Source organism: Ochotona princeps, chromosome 19 (genome assembly GCF_030435755.1).
Source record: "Ochotona princeps isolate mOchPri1 chromosome 19, mOchPri1.hap1, whole genome shotgun sequence".
NCBI classification, from domain to species: Eukaryota; Metazoa; Chordata; class Mammalia; order Lagomorpha; family Ochotonidae; genus Ochotona; species Ochotona princeps.
The window spans coordinates 26,104,889-26,118,868 of record NC_080850.1 but is presented as its reverse complement, the minus strand read 5'-3'; the positions used below and the strand labels follow the sequence as shown (position 1 = coordinate 26,118,868).

At 41.4% G+C, this 13,980-nt stretch overlaps 2 protein-coding genes across 8 annotated transcripts in view; one reads left to right on the top strand and one right to left on the bottom strand.

Moving 5' to 3' along the window:
• TCERG1 (transcription elongation regulator 1) overlaps window positions 1–6,760 on the top strand; it is a 50,321-nt gene extending 43,561 nt beyond the window's left edge. For 6 of the 7 annotated variants that reach the window (XM_058677704.1, XM_058677707.1, XM_058677706.1 and 3 more), the window contains 4 exons: window positions 3,009–3,188; window positions 3,861–3,944; window positions 5,130–5,230; window positions 6,398–6,760. In XM_058677704.1, the coding sequence (XP_058533687.1) occupies window positions 3,009–3,188; window positions 3,861–3,944; window positions 5,130–5,230; window positions 6,398–6,599 (567 nt within the window). In that variant the 3' untranslated portion in view covers window positions 6,600–6,760. Of the gene's footprint in view, window positions 1–3,008; window positions 3,189–3,860; window positions 3,945–5,129; window positions 5,231–6,029; window positions 6,124–6,397 lie in introns of all 7 variants that reach the window. The other variant, XR_009247196.1, reaches the window with a different exon arrangement.
• Window positions 6,761–11,494: 4,734 nt separating this feature from the next.
• GPR151 (G protein-coupled receptor 151) lies at window positions 11,495–12,739 on the bottom strand. Its single transcript, XM_004586673.2, has one exon. The coding sequence runs from the start codon at window positions 12,737–12,739 to the stop codon at window positions 11,495–11,497; it is 1,245 nt and encodes a 414-aa protein (XP_004586730.2).
• Between the last annotated feature and the right edge of the window lie 1,241 nt (window positions 12,740–13,980).

Here is a 13,980-nt window from a genome sequence, read left to right as displayed (position 1 = left end):
ATGTTTCTACTTTGGACAATGATAGTGGTTTCCTAATTTCTCTCCCTGCCTTTAACATTTCTCCAAATGTATCTGCTTCATTGTCAGTGAAATCTTTATAAAAAACAAATCTGTTGGTGTTACTCTGTCCGCTAGGAGGCACAGGTTCTCTACACTCTAGCAGCTGCCTTCAGGTCAAATCAGTCTTCTTAGTACAATCAAAAACACTTTGCCTTCCTTGTCATGCACACCCTCATAATGCCTTAGGACTGTTGCTTCCCCCATGAGCTCTCTGAGCTCCAGCTTTCTGGCTTTGTGCACATGAACCATTCCTTGTGCTGTGGTTCCTCCCTTCAGCTAGCGTGCTTGTCCACAGCTCCCAGGCCGGGACAGAGCTCTTCTGGGAGGCTGCTCCTGACCATCCAGGCGGATTGAATCTTGTTGTTCCGTTGATCATTGCTGTATTCAGTGTACACCTCCTTAATACCATCTTTGCATTTGTTTTACATATATATCTGCCCTTAAAAAAAAAAAAAGAAAAACGGAAAGTGAGCTCTTTCAAGGAAAGAACAGCATCTTACTTATTTTGTACTAGTGCCATACTCAGTATTTACTTGGCAAGTATTTGGATGCTTTATAAATGTTGGCTATTAGTAAATATTTTTAGATTGTTCTTCCTTCTGTCTATCAGACTTGTTATGTCTTCTATTACCTGATCAAAAAAAATTTTATTTGACAAATTGGATACATAAATTGAGTAAATCAACCTAATTAACATATGGCTCTGCTTTTCATTTTTTGTGACTGAGACATTTGAGATTTTTACATTATTTTGAACATCATGCACACTTAACTGTCCATAATCAACCTGCTGTGCAGACCTCAGAACTTACTCATGCTTTGTGTCTAAAAACTTATATATATATTTTTTGTTCTGTACTTCTGAGTTCAGCATTTTTAGATTCCACAAATACATGAGATTTTGTATTTGTCTTTGTCTCTGAATTATTATTTCCACTTAGCATGTCTTCCAGGTTCATGTCAACCAAGTTGTAACGTAATAGAATGTCCTTCTTTAGGCTGACTAGTGTTTCGTTGTGTGTATGAGGTTTTTTGGTGTGGTGTGAGAGAAGGACCCAGTTTCATTTTCCTCCATTTGTTGAAGGTACTGTCCTCCCCCCAGTGTGTGTGAGCCTACAGGGGAAAGTCATTTGACTGTAATTGTAATGGTTGATTTCTGGGCTTTCTATTTTTCTATGTTGGTTGACTTGCCATTATACTAGTACCATGGTGATTGATTGTGTCAGCTTCAAGATTATGTTTTGAAATCTGAGACTGTAATACTCCAAGATTGTTTTGGCTCTTTGGCATGTTTTGTGGTTCCATATGAATGAGGTATAACTTTTTCTACTTATTTGAAAAATGACATTGAAATTTGGAATATTTGAAAGACTGAGTGACAGAAAGGGAGACAGGGTGAGGGAAGTTTTATCTTCTGGGTCTTTCCTCAAGTGTCTAACAGCCCAGGTTGGCTGCGCTGAAGCCGTGACCCAGGGAGCTCTGTCCAGCTTGCCTACACAGGTGACTGGAACCCAGGTATTTGGAGGCATATTAGCAGGAAGCTGGATTGGAAATGTGGATTAGCCAGGAGTTGAACCAGCATTCCAGGGTAGTGTGTGGAGTCTGAAGCAACAGGGTGGTTCATTATACCTCTGTTCCCACCCTGACATTGGTGGTGTTGAAGTTGGAGACCTGTTGGTGTAGTATGAACATTTTAACAGTGAGCTAGTCCTTGAACATTGCTTCTCATTTTGATTACTTTTTTATTTTCTTCCATTTCTTTTATCAGTGTTTTATAGTTTTCAATATGAGATTGTCTTACCTTGGTTAAGTTTATAACTAAGTATTTTGTTTATTACTATTATATTGTAAATGAGATTGTCAATTTCCTTTTTAGATGGTTTAGTTATTAGTGTATAGAAATGCTACTGATTTTTCTATGTTGAGTTTGTAACCTACAGCTTAACAACCACTCCTGATAATTATATGGTTGCATATAATCTGGGTTTCTATCTATAAAATTATGTTGTCGTGAAGCAGACATTTTCATATTTTCTATTGGGATGGATGCCTCTTGTCTGTTGACTGATTGTTTCTTCTGAGAGCTCAGATGCTATGTTGAAAAGCAGTAATGAAGGCGTGTTCTAGTTTTGTTCCTGTTCAGAGATGAGAAGCTTTCAAATTTTCACCATTGGATACAATGTTAGCAATAGGTTAGCTTTTATTTTATTGTGTGGAGGTGCATTCTTTTCATACCTGATCTGTTGATGGTTTTAGTCATAAAGGGTGTTGGCTTTTTCAGATGCTTTTCTGCATCTGTTGGGATAGATCAAATAGTTTTTATCCTTTAGTTTGCTAATAGTGCATATCGTGTGTATTGATATGTCAGTGTTGAAGTGTCTTGTAACTGTTGTTTCCTTGGCTGCTAATTTGTGGTTATGCTTAGAAGTGTCCTTTCCCAGATTTATAACTGGTAAGTCCAAAGTTGAGCCCAAAATTACTGCAAGAAGACAAGTACAAATGTTTTCATTTGCTTCTGTTCCGAAGTGCTGTTAAAGTTCTTAGGGATTGTGCTTAATGGAAAATATCTTCTCATCATTCTTGCCCATTTCCAAACATCCTTGTTTGACAACTTAGATGGGCCCTGGGAGCAAGGTTTTCTGGTAGGTTTGCAGCAGCTTAGTGCCACCAGACACTTCTCTTCTGGGTCATTGGAATTGTACCTTGCTTAATTGTTGATTAATTAATGGTACTTTGTGTGTTGCGGTTCTATTCAATGGCCTTTAACACAGAATTGACTTAGAATGTAGTTTAGTGAAAAAGCTATGTTTAATTTTTCAGAAAATAGTTTTTTAGTTTTGAAATAACTGCCCCTTTAAAAAATAAAGATTCCTAAACAGTTGAGCCCTTTCTTGATAAACCATGAAAACTGAAGTCTTCTGGTGTTGCATGGACTTCTCCGTTCTTAGGTACGTTCTTCAGATGTGTCGTGGTCTGACACTCGGAGGACCCTCCGAAAGGATCACCGCTGGGAGTCTGGATCCCTATTGGAAAGAGAGGAGAAAGAGAAGCTTTTTAATGAACACATTGAAGCACTTACCAAAAAGAAGAGAGAGCACTTTAGGCAGCTTCTGGATGAAACATCTGCGGTAAGGATCTCTCATTTTTCTTATTTTAGGTTGAATGAATCTTCCTTCATAATTAAAACAAGACATAAAACATTGATAGGCTTTTTGGTGTCATGGGACTGGGTTATATAGGCCTCTTTCTGTTGTTTTGTTTTTTTCTTTCTTTTGTGATTTTTAGGAGCAATATTAGGGCATTTTTACTATTTAGAAATTACTTTTGGGGGGGCAGTGTTCAAATTTGCATCTGCTTTTGTGTAGTTTACAGTGTCTCATCTGTGAGTGAGCAGTGGTCCCTCCTGATGTGGATGCAGTTAGGGATGCCCTCATTGGTGCTGGGCCCGTTGGTAGGCAGCTTGTGCACTCGCATTATCTGGGTTTGGTTCCTGTTTATCTGCTTCTTTTTGGTGATGGTTTCTTCAGAAATTATGATGTTTGCCCATGTAAATGCAGGGTTTGCAGGTGGTTGTCTTAGGCCACCTTGAAAGTATGGCCCTGAAAATAACTCTTGTGGCAAGCCAACAAAAGGAGGTTGTAGTAAAGCTGCTTCCCTGCCCCTTTCTAGTCCAGTTACGCTTGGCCATTGCCAGAGATTGCAGGTCAGTGTGTAATGTTCTGTACTGTGACGGGCTGCAGTTTGACCCTCTCTAACAGTGAGCTGTATTTATATTTTTCCATTCATTTGTCTTTTTAAAGATTACCTTAACATCTACTTGGAAAGAAGTAAAGAAAATCATTAAGGAAGATCCTCGGTGCATTAAGTTTTCCTCTAGCGACAGGGTAAGAGATTGTTGGACGAGATTTATTGTTAGATCATAAATATATATTGATCTGTTAAGTTTGCATTTCATAAAATAAAGCTGGTGGTTTTAAGTGAATTGCTGTTGAGAATTGACTCTGTATTGTAATTTCGTTTTTGCTCCTTGGACAGTTTATTAGCAAGGAAGCACAATAGAAAGTTTAAAACAATCTTTCAGGTTAAGTCTGTGTTTTGGAATCAGAGATTTAAGTACATTTGTAGTCACATTCCTTGAGAAAGGCATAGTTACCTATTGGTGTCAAGCTGTTGAAACACCTAGTAAACTGTGGTCTCGGACCCTGTAACAAGGGCCCCTGAGTCGAGGGATTCCTCAGGTGCAGTAAGTCTGTAGAGCTGAGCCCTGTTCTTGTGCTTTCTGGTTTTTGTGAAAGAAGCACATTGACCTGAGGTCTGAAGCCTGTGGCTGATGACAACAATGACGCTTGCTGCAGTCCATGGCTCAGTCATGCCGAGTCCCTCGGCTCGTTAGTAAGTGTGGCACCTAAAGAAATGAGTGACTCTAATATTCTTAGAATCACTCTCAGTCTGTGGCAGGTTGACTTTTTGATATGTGAACCACAAAATATGTGTGGCTAGGACAGAGTGGTAGACCAATGGCTGGATACCCAACTTCAGGCTAGGTTTTTTGACCATTTCAGATTACAGTAGATTTTTTTCAAGCCTAAAGAATGCAGTGTTTATTTACTAGAAGACTAAATGCTCGCTGTGTGAAGTCCTGAGTGTTAGCTTGTAATTGGTGGATCTATACTTCTTGACAGTGAATTTCTTTGTGCTTGACGATAGTCTATAGGAAATTAATATTAATTTTAATTAAATAAGTTTCCTTATTTTAAAGAGCATGTTCTTGTGTTAATGAAGTTTGATGATAAATCCCATAAAATGCTTAACACTTACAGCTAGCCTGTGAGGCTTAGTTATCACTAATATTTTCTTATTTTTGCTTTTATTCTTAAAAAAAAATGTGTCACAGATAATGCATTTAATGAGTTTTCTGTGAGGAAAAGTACCTTACTATTTTTTTTCTGAATTCTGTTATATGACTTAGAAATTACTAGTTCAATAAATAATTGATTCTTTTTTCAGATTAGTATATATTTTTCCCTAATTGTCCTCTCCCCTTGTTTTTTTATTTGTTTGTTTTTCAGAAAAAACAAAGAGAATTTGAAGAATACATCAGGGACAAATATATCACCGCCAAAGCGGACTTCAGGACGCTTTTGAAAGAGACCAAATTTATAACGTACAGGTGTGTGCAGTGAGATGTTTCATGCCAGCAGCCACTGTCTTTCCTGGTCCTTACTCCGATAGCCAAAGCATACTTTGCATTCACACACGTTGACATTATTCATTTTTAGGAATAAGAAGATTTCAGTCTTCACCCAAAGCTGAATAAAGCCCGTGTCTCCCCAGTTTTTTTGAAGAAAGGGCCCAGATGTCAATTCTTATTTTGTGTTACCTTCCCATTCAGTTTTTAAAACATACTTTTGTTTTTGCTTCACTGCTTTTTTTTTTTTTTACAAGCATCTCCAGCCATGTTAAGAACTGTGTTTCATGAGGAGACTATAACCCCTCGTTAGCAGTATTCCTTGCCTCCTGTGAAGACTGCACTTCAGGATGGTTACATCGGCTTGAAGTCATTCATTTAAGCTCAGCCAAATCATTTTTCTTGGAGAAAAGCAGTTTGCTGGAAACACTGAATGAAAATTTTAAATTATCAAATCAAAGCCGTAAAACAATTTCTCAAGAGCATACCAGAAGTTTCCCTTTAGTAATGACTGTTTTTCCAGGAAAACAGTTTTATAATGCTGACCAGTCAGTGTATGCAGGAAACCATTTTTGTTTCATGCTCCATCCTTTCTGGCTTTTAGAGAAAGATTAACGACATCTTCGTGAAGGGTGTGTGCACGGGAGGACAGGTAGTGCTGAGGGTGTGGTTTTTAAATAGCTTGTCATTTGGATTTTTTGGTCAGGATCCTTAATGTTTTGCATCAGCTTGGGCTTTTAAAATTAGATGTGAAGTAAGACTTCTTTCTACATTTTTATAGTTAATTTAGTGAAAGATGTGAAAGTGAAAGCTTGTGAAAGATGCTGGGATTGGCAGCCCCGCAGACTGAAGTCCTCTGTTCATCCACAGAACAGGTACAGCACGGGCAAGACTTACCCACCCACCCTCAGCCCTGATCTGGAGGGACCGCCAGTAGGGGTGGGAGGGTTACGCAGCTTCTGAGGCCCTTTCACTCCTTGGAGTCTGCCGAGGCAATTTACAGAAGTGACCACTGCAGTGAAATTTTTCTTTAAAAAAAAAAAAAAAAAGCAACACAATTAGGAACTAGATTGGACATTTCCAGCTCATTGCTAAAAAAAACCTGTGAACAGCAGTCAGTAATTCTTGGACGTCTTTTTCTTATTTCAGATCCAAAAAGCTAATCCAAGAATCTGATCAACACCTGAAAGATGTAGAAAAAATTTTGCAGAATGACAAGCGGTACCTAGTACTGGACTGTGTGCCGGAAGAGAGGCGTAAGCTCATTGTGGCCTATGTTGATGACCTAGATCGCCGGGGCCCTCCCCCACCTCCCACAGCATCAGAGCCTACGAGACGCTCCACAAAATAATTCCAAATACTCTTCCACAGGGGTATCTTTGAATTCAGAACGCTTGCATGAGCCAGTTTTCAGGTTTTACGTATATGCATTAGTCAACCTATTGCAAAACCATCTGACGAACAGAAGGAGAAGCATTTGTGAGCAGTTTCTGAATAGAACACTTTGGAAATCTTTATGCTTTTCTTTGTGTGGCATGACAGACATACATACTCAAATATAGGCTGTCTCTAGTAAATTTACAATCTTGAAGCTAAAAATCATCCTTCTATGAGGTGTGGAAGTCAGTGACCCGGTGACGTTCTTCCTAGCAGTGTTAGCACTTGCAAGACAAAAGCGATTGCGGTTGGAGCTTGCAAGGTGCAGATACCACAGACTCCAGGAAAACCCAAGTTGAGGTTTGTTTTGTTTTGTTTTGATTTTGTTTTTTAAAGCGGGTAAAAGAAAACACTGAAAATTGAGTTCTTCTCTTCCAGAGGCTAAGATTATTATAATGGACATACTTTTACCTTTGTCTCTAAAGAACAATTTAGTTTTATTTGTTCACTTAATGTGCTTTGTATTCCCTCGGAATTATAGGCCAAGTCTTGTTGTTTAGCCTAAGAGAAGATTTATTTAGTCATTTCTTCTCAGGTATGGAACCACGGTCATAACTAACATGTTGGCCAGAATAGAACCTCTGGTTAAACATTTTACTCATCATTAAATGATCTTTGTCAATATTCTGGATTAGACAACAAATTGCCTTTGTGGAAGTTCCCTGTAAAATATACTCCTGTTTGGATGTTCAACTTCTGTTTCTAAAGTTTAATTTTAAAATGTTTGAATGTTCAGTTTATGTATTTGAACTATAATAAAAAAAGACCCCTTTTTATATATGTATATTGTATATATAATTATTACATAATTTATAAAGACTTCTTTTTTGAAAGATTTATTTTACTTTTCTATTACAAAGTCAGATATGCAGAGAGGAGAAGAGACAGAGAGGAGGATCTTTCTTCTGATTCATTTCCCAAGCAGTCACACCAGTCGGAGCTGAGCCAGTCTGAAGCCAGGAGCTTTTCCTGGGTCTCCCACACAGGTGCAGGGTCCTAAGGCTTTGAACCGTCCTTGACTGCTTTCCCAGGCCACAAGCAGAGAACTGGATGAGATGCGGGGCTGCCAGGATTAGAACCAGCACCCATATGGGATCCTGGCATGTACAAGGCGAGGGCTTTAGCCTCCGGGCTTCCATACCAGGCCCAAGACTTATTTTTTAAAACTTCTTAATCAACAAATATAATGTGGTAGAAAGAACATTGACAACTCTAATGTAACATAGTTGATAACGGGTTAAATATGCAATATTAGTAGTATAAAAGAGAAGTTTGTGGATAACCATTTTAGTGCTTAAGCCCCGTAATACCTGTTGCTCCGTAAAAAGGAGATGCTGGGTTTTTTTGGTTTTCTTGTTTTTGTGCCTTTTTTTTGCATTCTTTTAATGTGCCATACCCATCACACCATGAGACTGAACTTGGATTTTCAACGGCTTTACAGCTTTATATCCTGCAGGTTACAAGACATGTTTCTTCCTTCATGGAGTGCCAGTTTTAAGTGCCACTTAAAATGTTTGAGGAAGTAGTGCATGTTGGTTGGGTAGCTTTATTTGCCCTGTGAACTCACACCTGCTGTGACTTGTGGGTTATTCCCTAGAAAAGAGAACACAGGCAGCTCCCTGTTTGAATGGCACCTACACAGTCCCAGATACAAACAGTCCTGTCCATCCTACTTGGCTTCAATATGTTGAGTGTCATAAAAGATGTGCTACTGAGAAACCTGACTTTGTTGAGCATATTAGAAAATTGATACTTTTTTCCTACAGTGTGAAATTCATTTTTAGAAATTTATCAAGTGATTTTGACATTTTATAAAACATGAAATACAAGCGCTTTAGGGTTTGTTGGGCAGGTTGAGAGGCAGCGTTAGAGAGTTCTTTCGTCTCTTTCCTCTCTGGGACCAGGATAAAGGCAGGAACTTGTACGTTTGGGTTTTGGGTTTGGTTTGTTGGATCTCTGTCTGCATGTCGGGGCCCCAAATGTTCAGGCCAACATTCATTCACTGCTTTCCCAGGCACACTAGTGAGGCGCTGGATGAGAAGCAGAGCACCCCGGACTTGAACCAGCGCTCTGATTAGGTGGTTGGTGTCACAAGCAGTAGTTTAACCTACTGTACCTCAGTGCTGGCTTCATGATAGGAAAATCACTTTCCCCCCCCCAAAATTTAGTGGGTCTTGGAAGGCAGAGCGTACATCTTTTATCTGCTGGTTTACTCCCCAAGTGGTTGTAACATGGAGGTCTGGTCCAGGCCGAAGCCAGTAGCCAAGAACTCCATTTTAGTCTCCTATATGGGTAGCTGGGACCAAAGTACTTGGACTGTCTTTTATTGTCTTCTCAGAAAGTGGTGTGAGCCAGACTCAGGCCGGCCGTGCATATGGGATCATGATGTCACGGATGGCAGCTTAATGAGGAATAACACCGGCTGCAGAAAGCAGCTGTTACAGAGGTCGCTCCTGCAGAGGCGAAATGTCTAGAATGCCCTGTTTTGCCGTTCTGAATTCCACATGGTATGTCTTGCTTTCTCACTACCTTCTCTTTGTGAGAGAAGTGAAGAAAATGACTTGGTGATAGCTGATACTTCTGTGTTAAAGTAGTTGTGTTTGATCATTTAACGTGCAGGTAAAACTTTCCTGTGCAAATTTTTTTTAAAAGATTTATTTAATATTTTTAAATTCTCCATTAAAAGAAGCCCCTCATTTTTTTTATTTTATTTTGTTTTCTTTTTATTGGAAAGTCAGACATACAGAGAGGAGGAGAGAGGAGAGAGGAAGATCTTCCATCTGCTGATTCACTCCTCAAGTAGCCACAAAAGCTGGAGCTGAGCTAATCTGAAGCCAGGAGCCAGGAGCTTCTTCCTGGTCTCCCACGCAGGTGCAGGGTCCCATGGCCTTGGGCCATCCTCAAATGCTTTCCCAGGCGACAAGCAGGGAGCTGGATGGGAAGTGGGGCCGCCGGGATTTGAACTGACACCCATATGGGATCTTGGCGTGTGTAAGGTGAGGACTTCAACGCCAGGCCTACTGTGCACATTTTTAAAGGCTCTAAGGACTTTGTGTATCAGACTGTTAATAAGGAGCTCATTGTCATTACATTTCGTTCCAACATCTGTATCTTCCAACAAACCCTTTGAAGACCAGTTTATCCTGAGCCAGTGGGTCAAGGCCAGAGCTCTCCCATGAAACCCATTCTTTCAAGTGATAGATAATTCTATATAAAGGTATATTTCAGACCCTCCCCCCCCCCCAATTGCTTGAAATAAATCAGGCTTTGTTGCTTTTTATTATTATTATTTACAAGTCAAACACCAGAGGCTTTGGTCCTTACATTCACTATATATAATGAAAATAAATGCAAATAGTTCACTGCAGACCGTTTTAATGGCAATCCCATGTAAAACTACCATCACAAAACAATATTTTGGACTCTGATAAAATTACATTTTACTTGAATGTATGAGTTGCAAATAAGATTTCTAACGAAGTGACGGAGAAAGTAGCTTTACCTCCTGTGTTAAAAAAAGATCATGACTATAAAAACAAATCAGAAAACCCCGAACAGACTGAACATTTAGAAACATTAAGATGGTTATTTCAACAACATCCCTGTGTGTCGGAGTGTGGATTCCCCACCCCGAGGGGGAAAACTACCTCAGCATTCCAGAATAATCAGGGACATGGATGAATGTCATGTCCAAAATGAGAAGACTCTGTCCTCATCCTGTTGTATGGGGTATTTTTTACTTTGCTGTAACGTGAAGTCTGTTATTCGATGTAAGAAATGTCTGAGAGTACAGGTTAATTCTTTTATGTTCTATTTTCAGCCACATTCTCATTTTCTGTTAAATTTTCCTTTCCATACTAATTTTTTTCTTATATAGCTCTGATTATTTTTATCACAGAAACCCTGTAGTATTTTAAAGGACAAGCAAAGTTCAGATTCACTGTAACAGCTGAATTCGACAACTGAACATGAGCGAGCACTTTCCTCCCCTCTTTATTTTTGAGACTTGCCTTTAATCATGAATTAATACCTGTATTATTAATCGTAGATCATAGCTTATCTTGATTGGAATGGGATATTGGAAGGAACAAGTTTCTGTTTGCAAGAGAAAAATCAGTTTGCTGTACTCTGGAAGATAAGGACAGATGTTAAGTCCTTTCCACACCTTTGCACCAGAGCATAGATTATGGCAGGCTGTTGGAATCCTCAGAAACTGCCAACTCATCTAGTTTGCCTTAAAAAGATCACCAAAGTAACCTTTACTATAAGATAAAATGTTAGAATTTTAGTTTTTCTGGTTTTGGCCAAAAATAATAATGGTTTGAAAGTAACCAAGAGCTGGAATGGAGTGGTATTCTTTATTTTGTAACTTTCGGTCACCAAAATTATATGGGCTTTCCACAGCTGTACTCATCAACAGGTTAAAAATCTCAGGCTTGGAGCCTTATTTCTGTGCAGTGGTTTTTAGTAGGTGAAGCTGTGCCTGACAGATGCAGGAACAAGGTGAGAGGTGGGGCAGGTAGTCTTTCTGCTAGTATAATACCGTGCTGGTCCTAGGTGAGATGCAATAAAAGAAAGATGATTGTAAACTAACAGCAAAATAGCTGAGCCATCTACACAAATGAATTGTTTGGACAGATTACAATTCTGAGATGTAACTTATTACTCCTACCAGATTGGCACATTTTTAAAATGCAGAATGTGGGACATTTTTTCATGTCTAACTCACGGGTCATAGTGAGCCCCACTGAGAAGCAGCAGCCTGTGTACATACAATGGCCACAATTTGTGTTTTGCTTTGAAGCATCTCTACTTCCCACGGTCCCCTGTCTCTTGATCTTCGTGTTCCCAGGGGACAGGGTCATTGTCCTGTGCAGAAGGGACAGTGTCCCTCTCGTGCCAGAACTGCTCCACGTCGGGGAGGATGGCTGCCTCTGCCTTCTCTGTTTGCTCTTTGCCGAGGGAGGGAGAGCCAGGTTTCTCTTCCCCTGGTGTGGATGTTGGAGCCTTGTCAGGGAGGACCTCCGAGTCCCCAGCTCCACTTTCCCGAGACTCCGAGATTGCTGGAGGTTTTCGGGTTACCGTCCATTTCCATAAGCCCTTTAAGCCTTCCTTGAACTCCTCTGACATCACTAGAAAAATGAGTGGGTTTGCCGAAGAGATGGAGAACATGAGGACTTGAGACAGGGCTATGAAGCCTTGCGGTGGGCTCGGGCCACCAGTCTTCAGATGCCAGACCCACAGCCACGCTATCAGTTCAGGCAGCCCCAGGAGCGCGGAGGTGAGAGCGGTGCTCAGCAGCATCACCGTGAGTTGCCTCGAGCGCATCTGGTTTCTAAGCTGCTGAGTCTTAATCCCTCTTTTTTTACATTGACCATAAGCTCTCCAGAAATAAAAGCTGGCAAAGAGTAATGGCACAAAAAATACCAGGAGAGGGTAGAGCTTACCAAACATGGACATGAACTCTTCAGCTACAGCTGGGACTTCCAGGAGACACATTTCCACACCTGCATGACGCTTGGTGGTGCTGAAGAACCATTCTGGCAGGGGCAGCAGCCCTGCCAAGGCCCAGATGGGCACCAGCACCAACCAGACCCGGCGTTTGTGGTCCCCTGCTTGCTTGGCTGGGTCACTTGCATACATGAAGCACACCTTGGCCACAGCAACGATCGTCAGGCTCTTGGCTGCCATGCACGTGTGGATAAACCAGTCAGAGGACTTGCAGACAAACCAGCCTAGGTCCCATACACCTTTGGAGTATGCTGTAGCCCGAACAGGTGCAGAGAACAGCAGGAGGGAGAGATCAGCCAGGCTGAGATTCAGAATCAGGGAGTGGATCATGGACGGCTTGCCTCTCCAAGCACTGTGAAGCAGCATGCCTATTACACAGAGGTTCCCCACGAAGCCCACCAGGCAGACAGCCACCAAGAGAGCAGGGATGATGGTCCTCCAGTCCTTGGAGTCCAAAGGCAGGTACCCTCCCGCAAAGTGGAGGTGAGCGAGAGACACGTTCATGGCGCTGGAGTTGGAGTCTGCAAAGGCAGCTGCCAGCATCACCTTTTTGAAGCAGCCTCTCCTTTGAGAAATCAGCTTTTTGCTTAGGCTGGGCTTTCTGCCTCGGCTGTTTTGTATGGGAATAAATATTCTGCTGAGTGTCAAATGACACTTCTGGACCCTCCCCTTTAACAGTATGAAAGAAGGTTGACTGCTGAGCCCTTCTCCGCTGTGGATGGACAATACTATGATGTCTGCTGAGTGACTGCGGGAGTGCAAGGCTCTGCTCATTAGCAAGTCTAATAGCAGGTGGGTGGTCTGGTGGAGTAGTACAAACACACCCATACGTGACAAATGAGAAGAGCATACATCTATCCAGGTGGACTATGTTCTCAGCAATGGAATTCCAGAAACCAAACAAGGCAATTATTCCCAACCAGCTGTTTCTAAAGCCGTCAACACACTAGGTCTGGACCTGGTCCTTTCCCTCTCCGCATGCAGCAGGATCACCCGAATGGCTGGACCCAGTAGGTCTGGACGGGGTCCAGAAATGTGTTTTTTAACAAGGTCCCTTGGGATGCTGATACTGTGATTGGAGGGTCTGAGAACCACTGTTAGAAACCCCTCATCAGGGCTGCTCCTTCCTCCCCGTTCATGGGGATCGGTGGTCTCTTAGCCCACCCTCGGCCCCTGTTCAACAGCTGGCTGAAGCAATGCTGAATAAAGAAAAGTGGAAACAAGACATTTAAAAAAATCTAACTGCAGATGATTCGGTTGGTCTTGTGGGGCTTTTAGGGGTAATTTTCAAGCTCTAAATTGGAACTACCTGTAACAGACTTAAAACATTTTTTAATATTGTCTACGTATTTGAGAAGGATGCACTCCCATATGGGCCTCTGTGCAGCAAATCTTACAATCATTTCCATTTAAAGAATAAGTGACCTAGCAAAACCCCAAAAGAAAAAAATACCACATGAACTTGTCAAGTTGTTTTGCTCTGATGGCAGCATTCATGTTCACCTTAAAAACACAAGGTTCGTGGATTTTGTCAGGTTCCCCTGTTTCTTAGGGAGTTAACCTGGTGTTAGAGTCCCTTTCCTGTTAGAAGAGACCGGAGCAAAGGGATGGAGTAGGAGACTTGAGAAACCGGGAGTCATTCAGGACCAACACTGGAAACCACCTTCACCCAAATGCCGGGGAGTGAAACACCCACATGGGGACCTAAGGGGACAGTGAGGAACACAGCAATGCTGTGACATGGAGGAGCCGTCAGCTAGGTCAAGGAAGCCACCCTGAGGGAG

Excerpts from the sequence above, each read along its gene's own strand:
- GPR151 (XM_004586673.2), bottom strand. The coding sequence starts at position 12,739 with ATGCTGGCAGCTGCCTTTGCAGACTCCAACTCCAGCGCCATGAACGTG.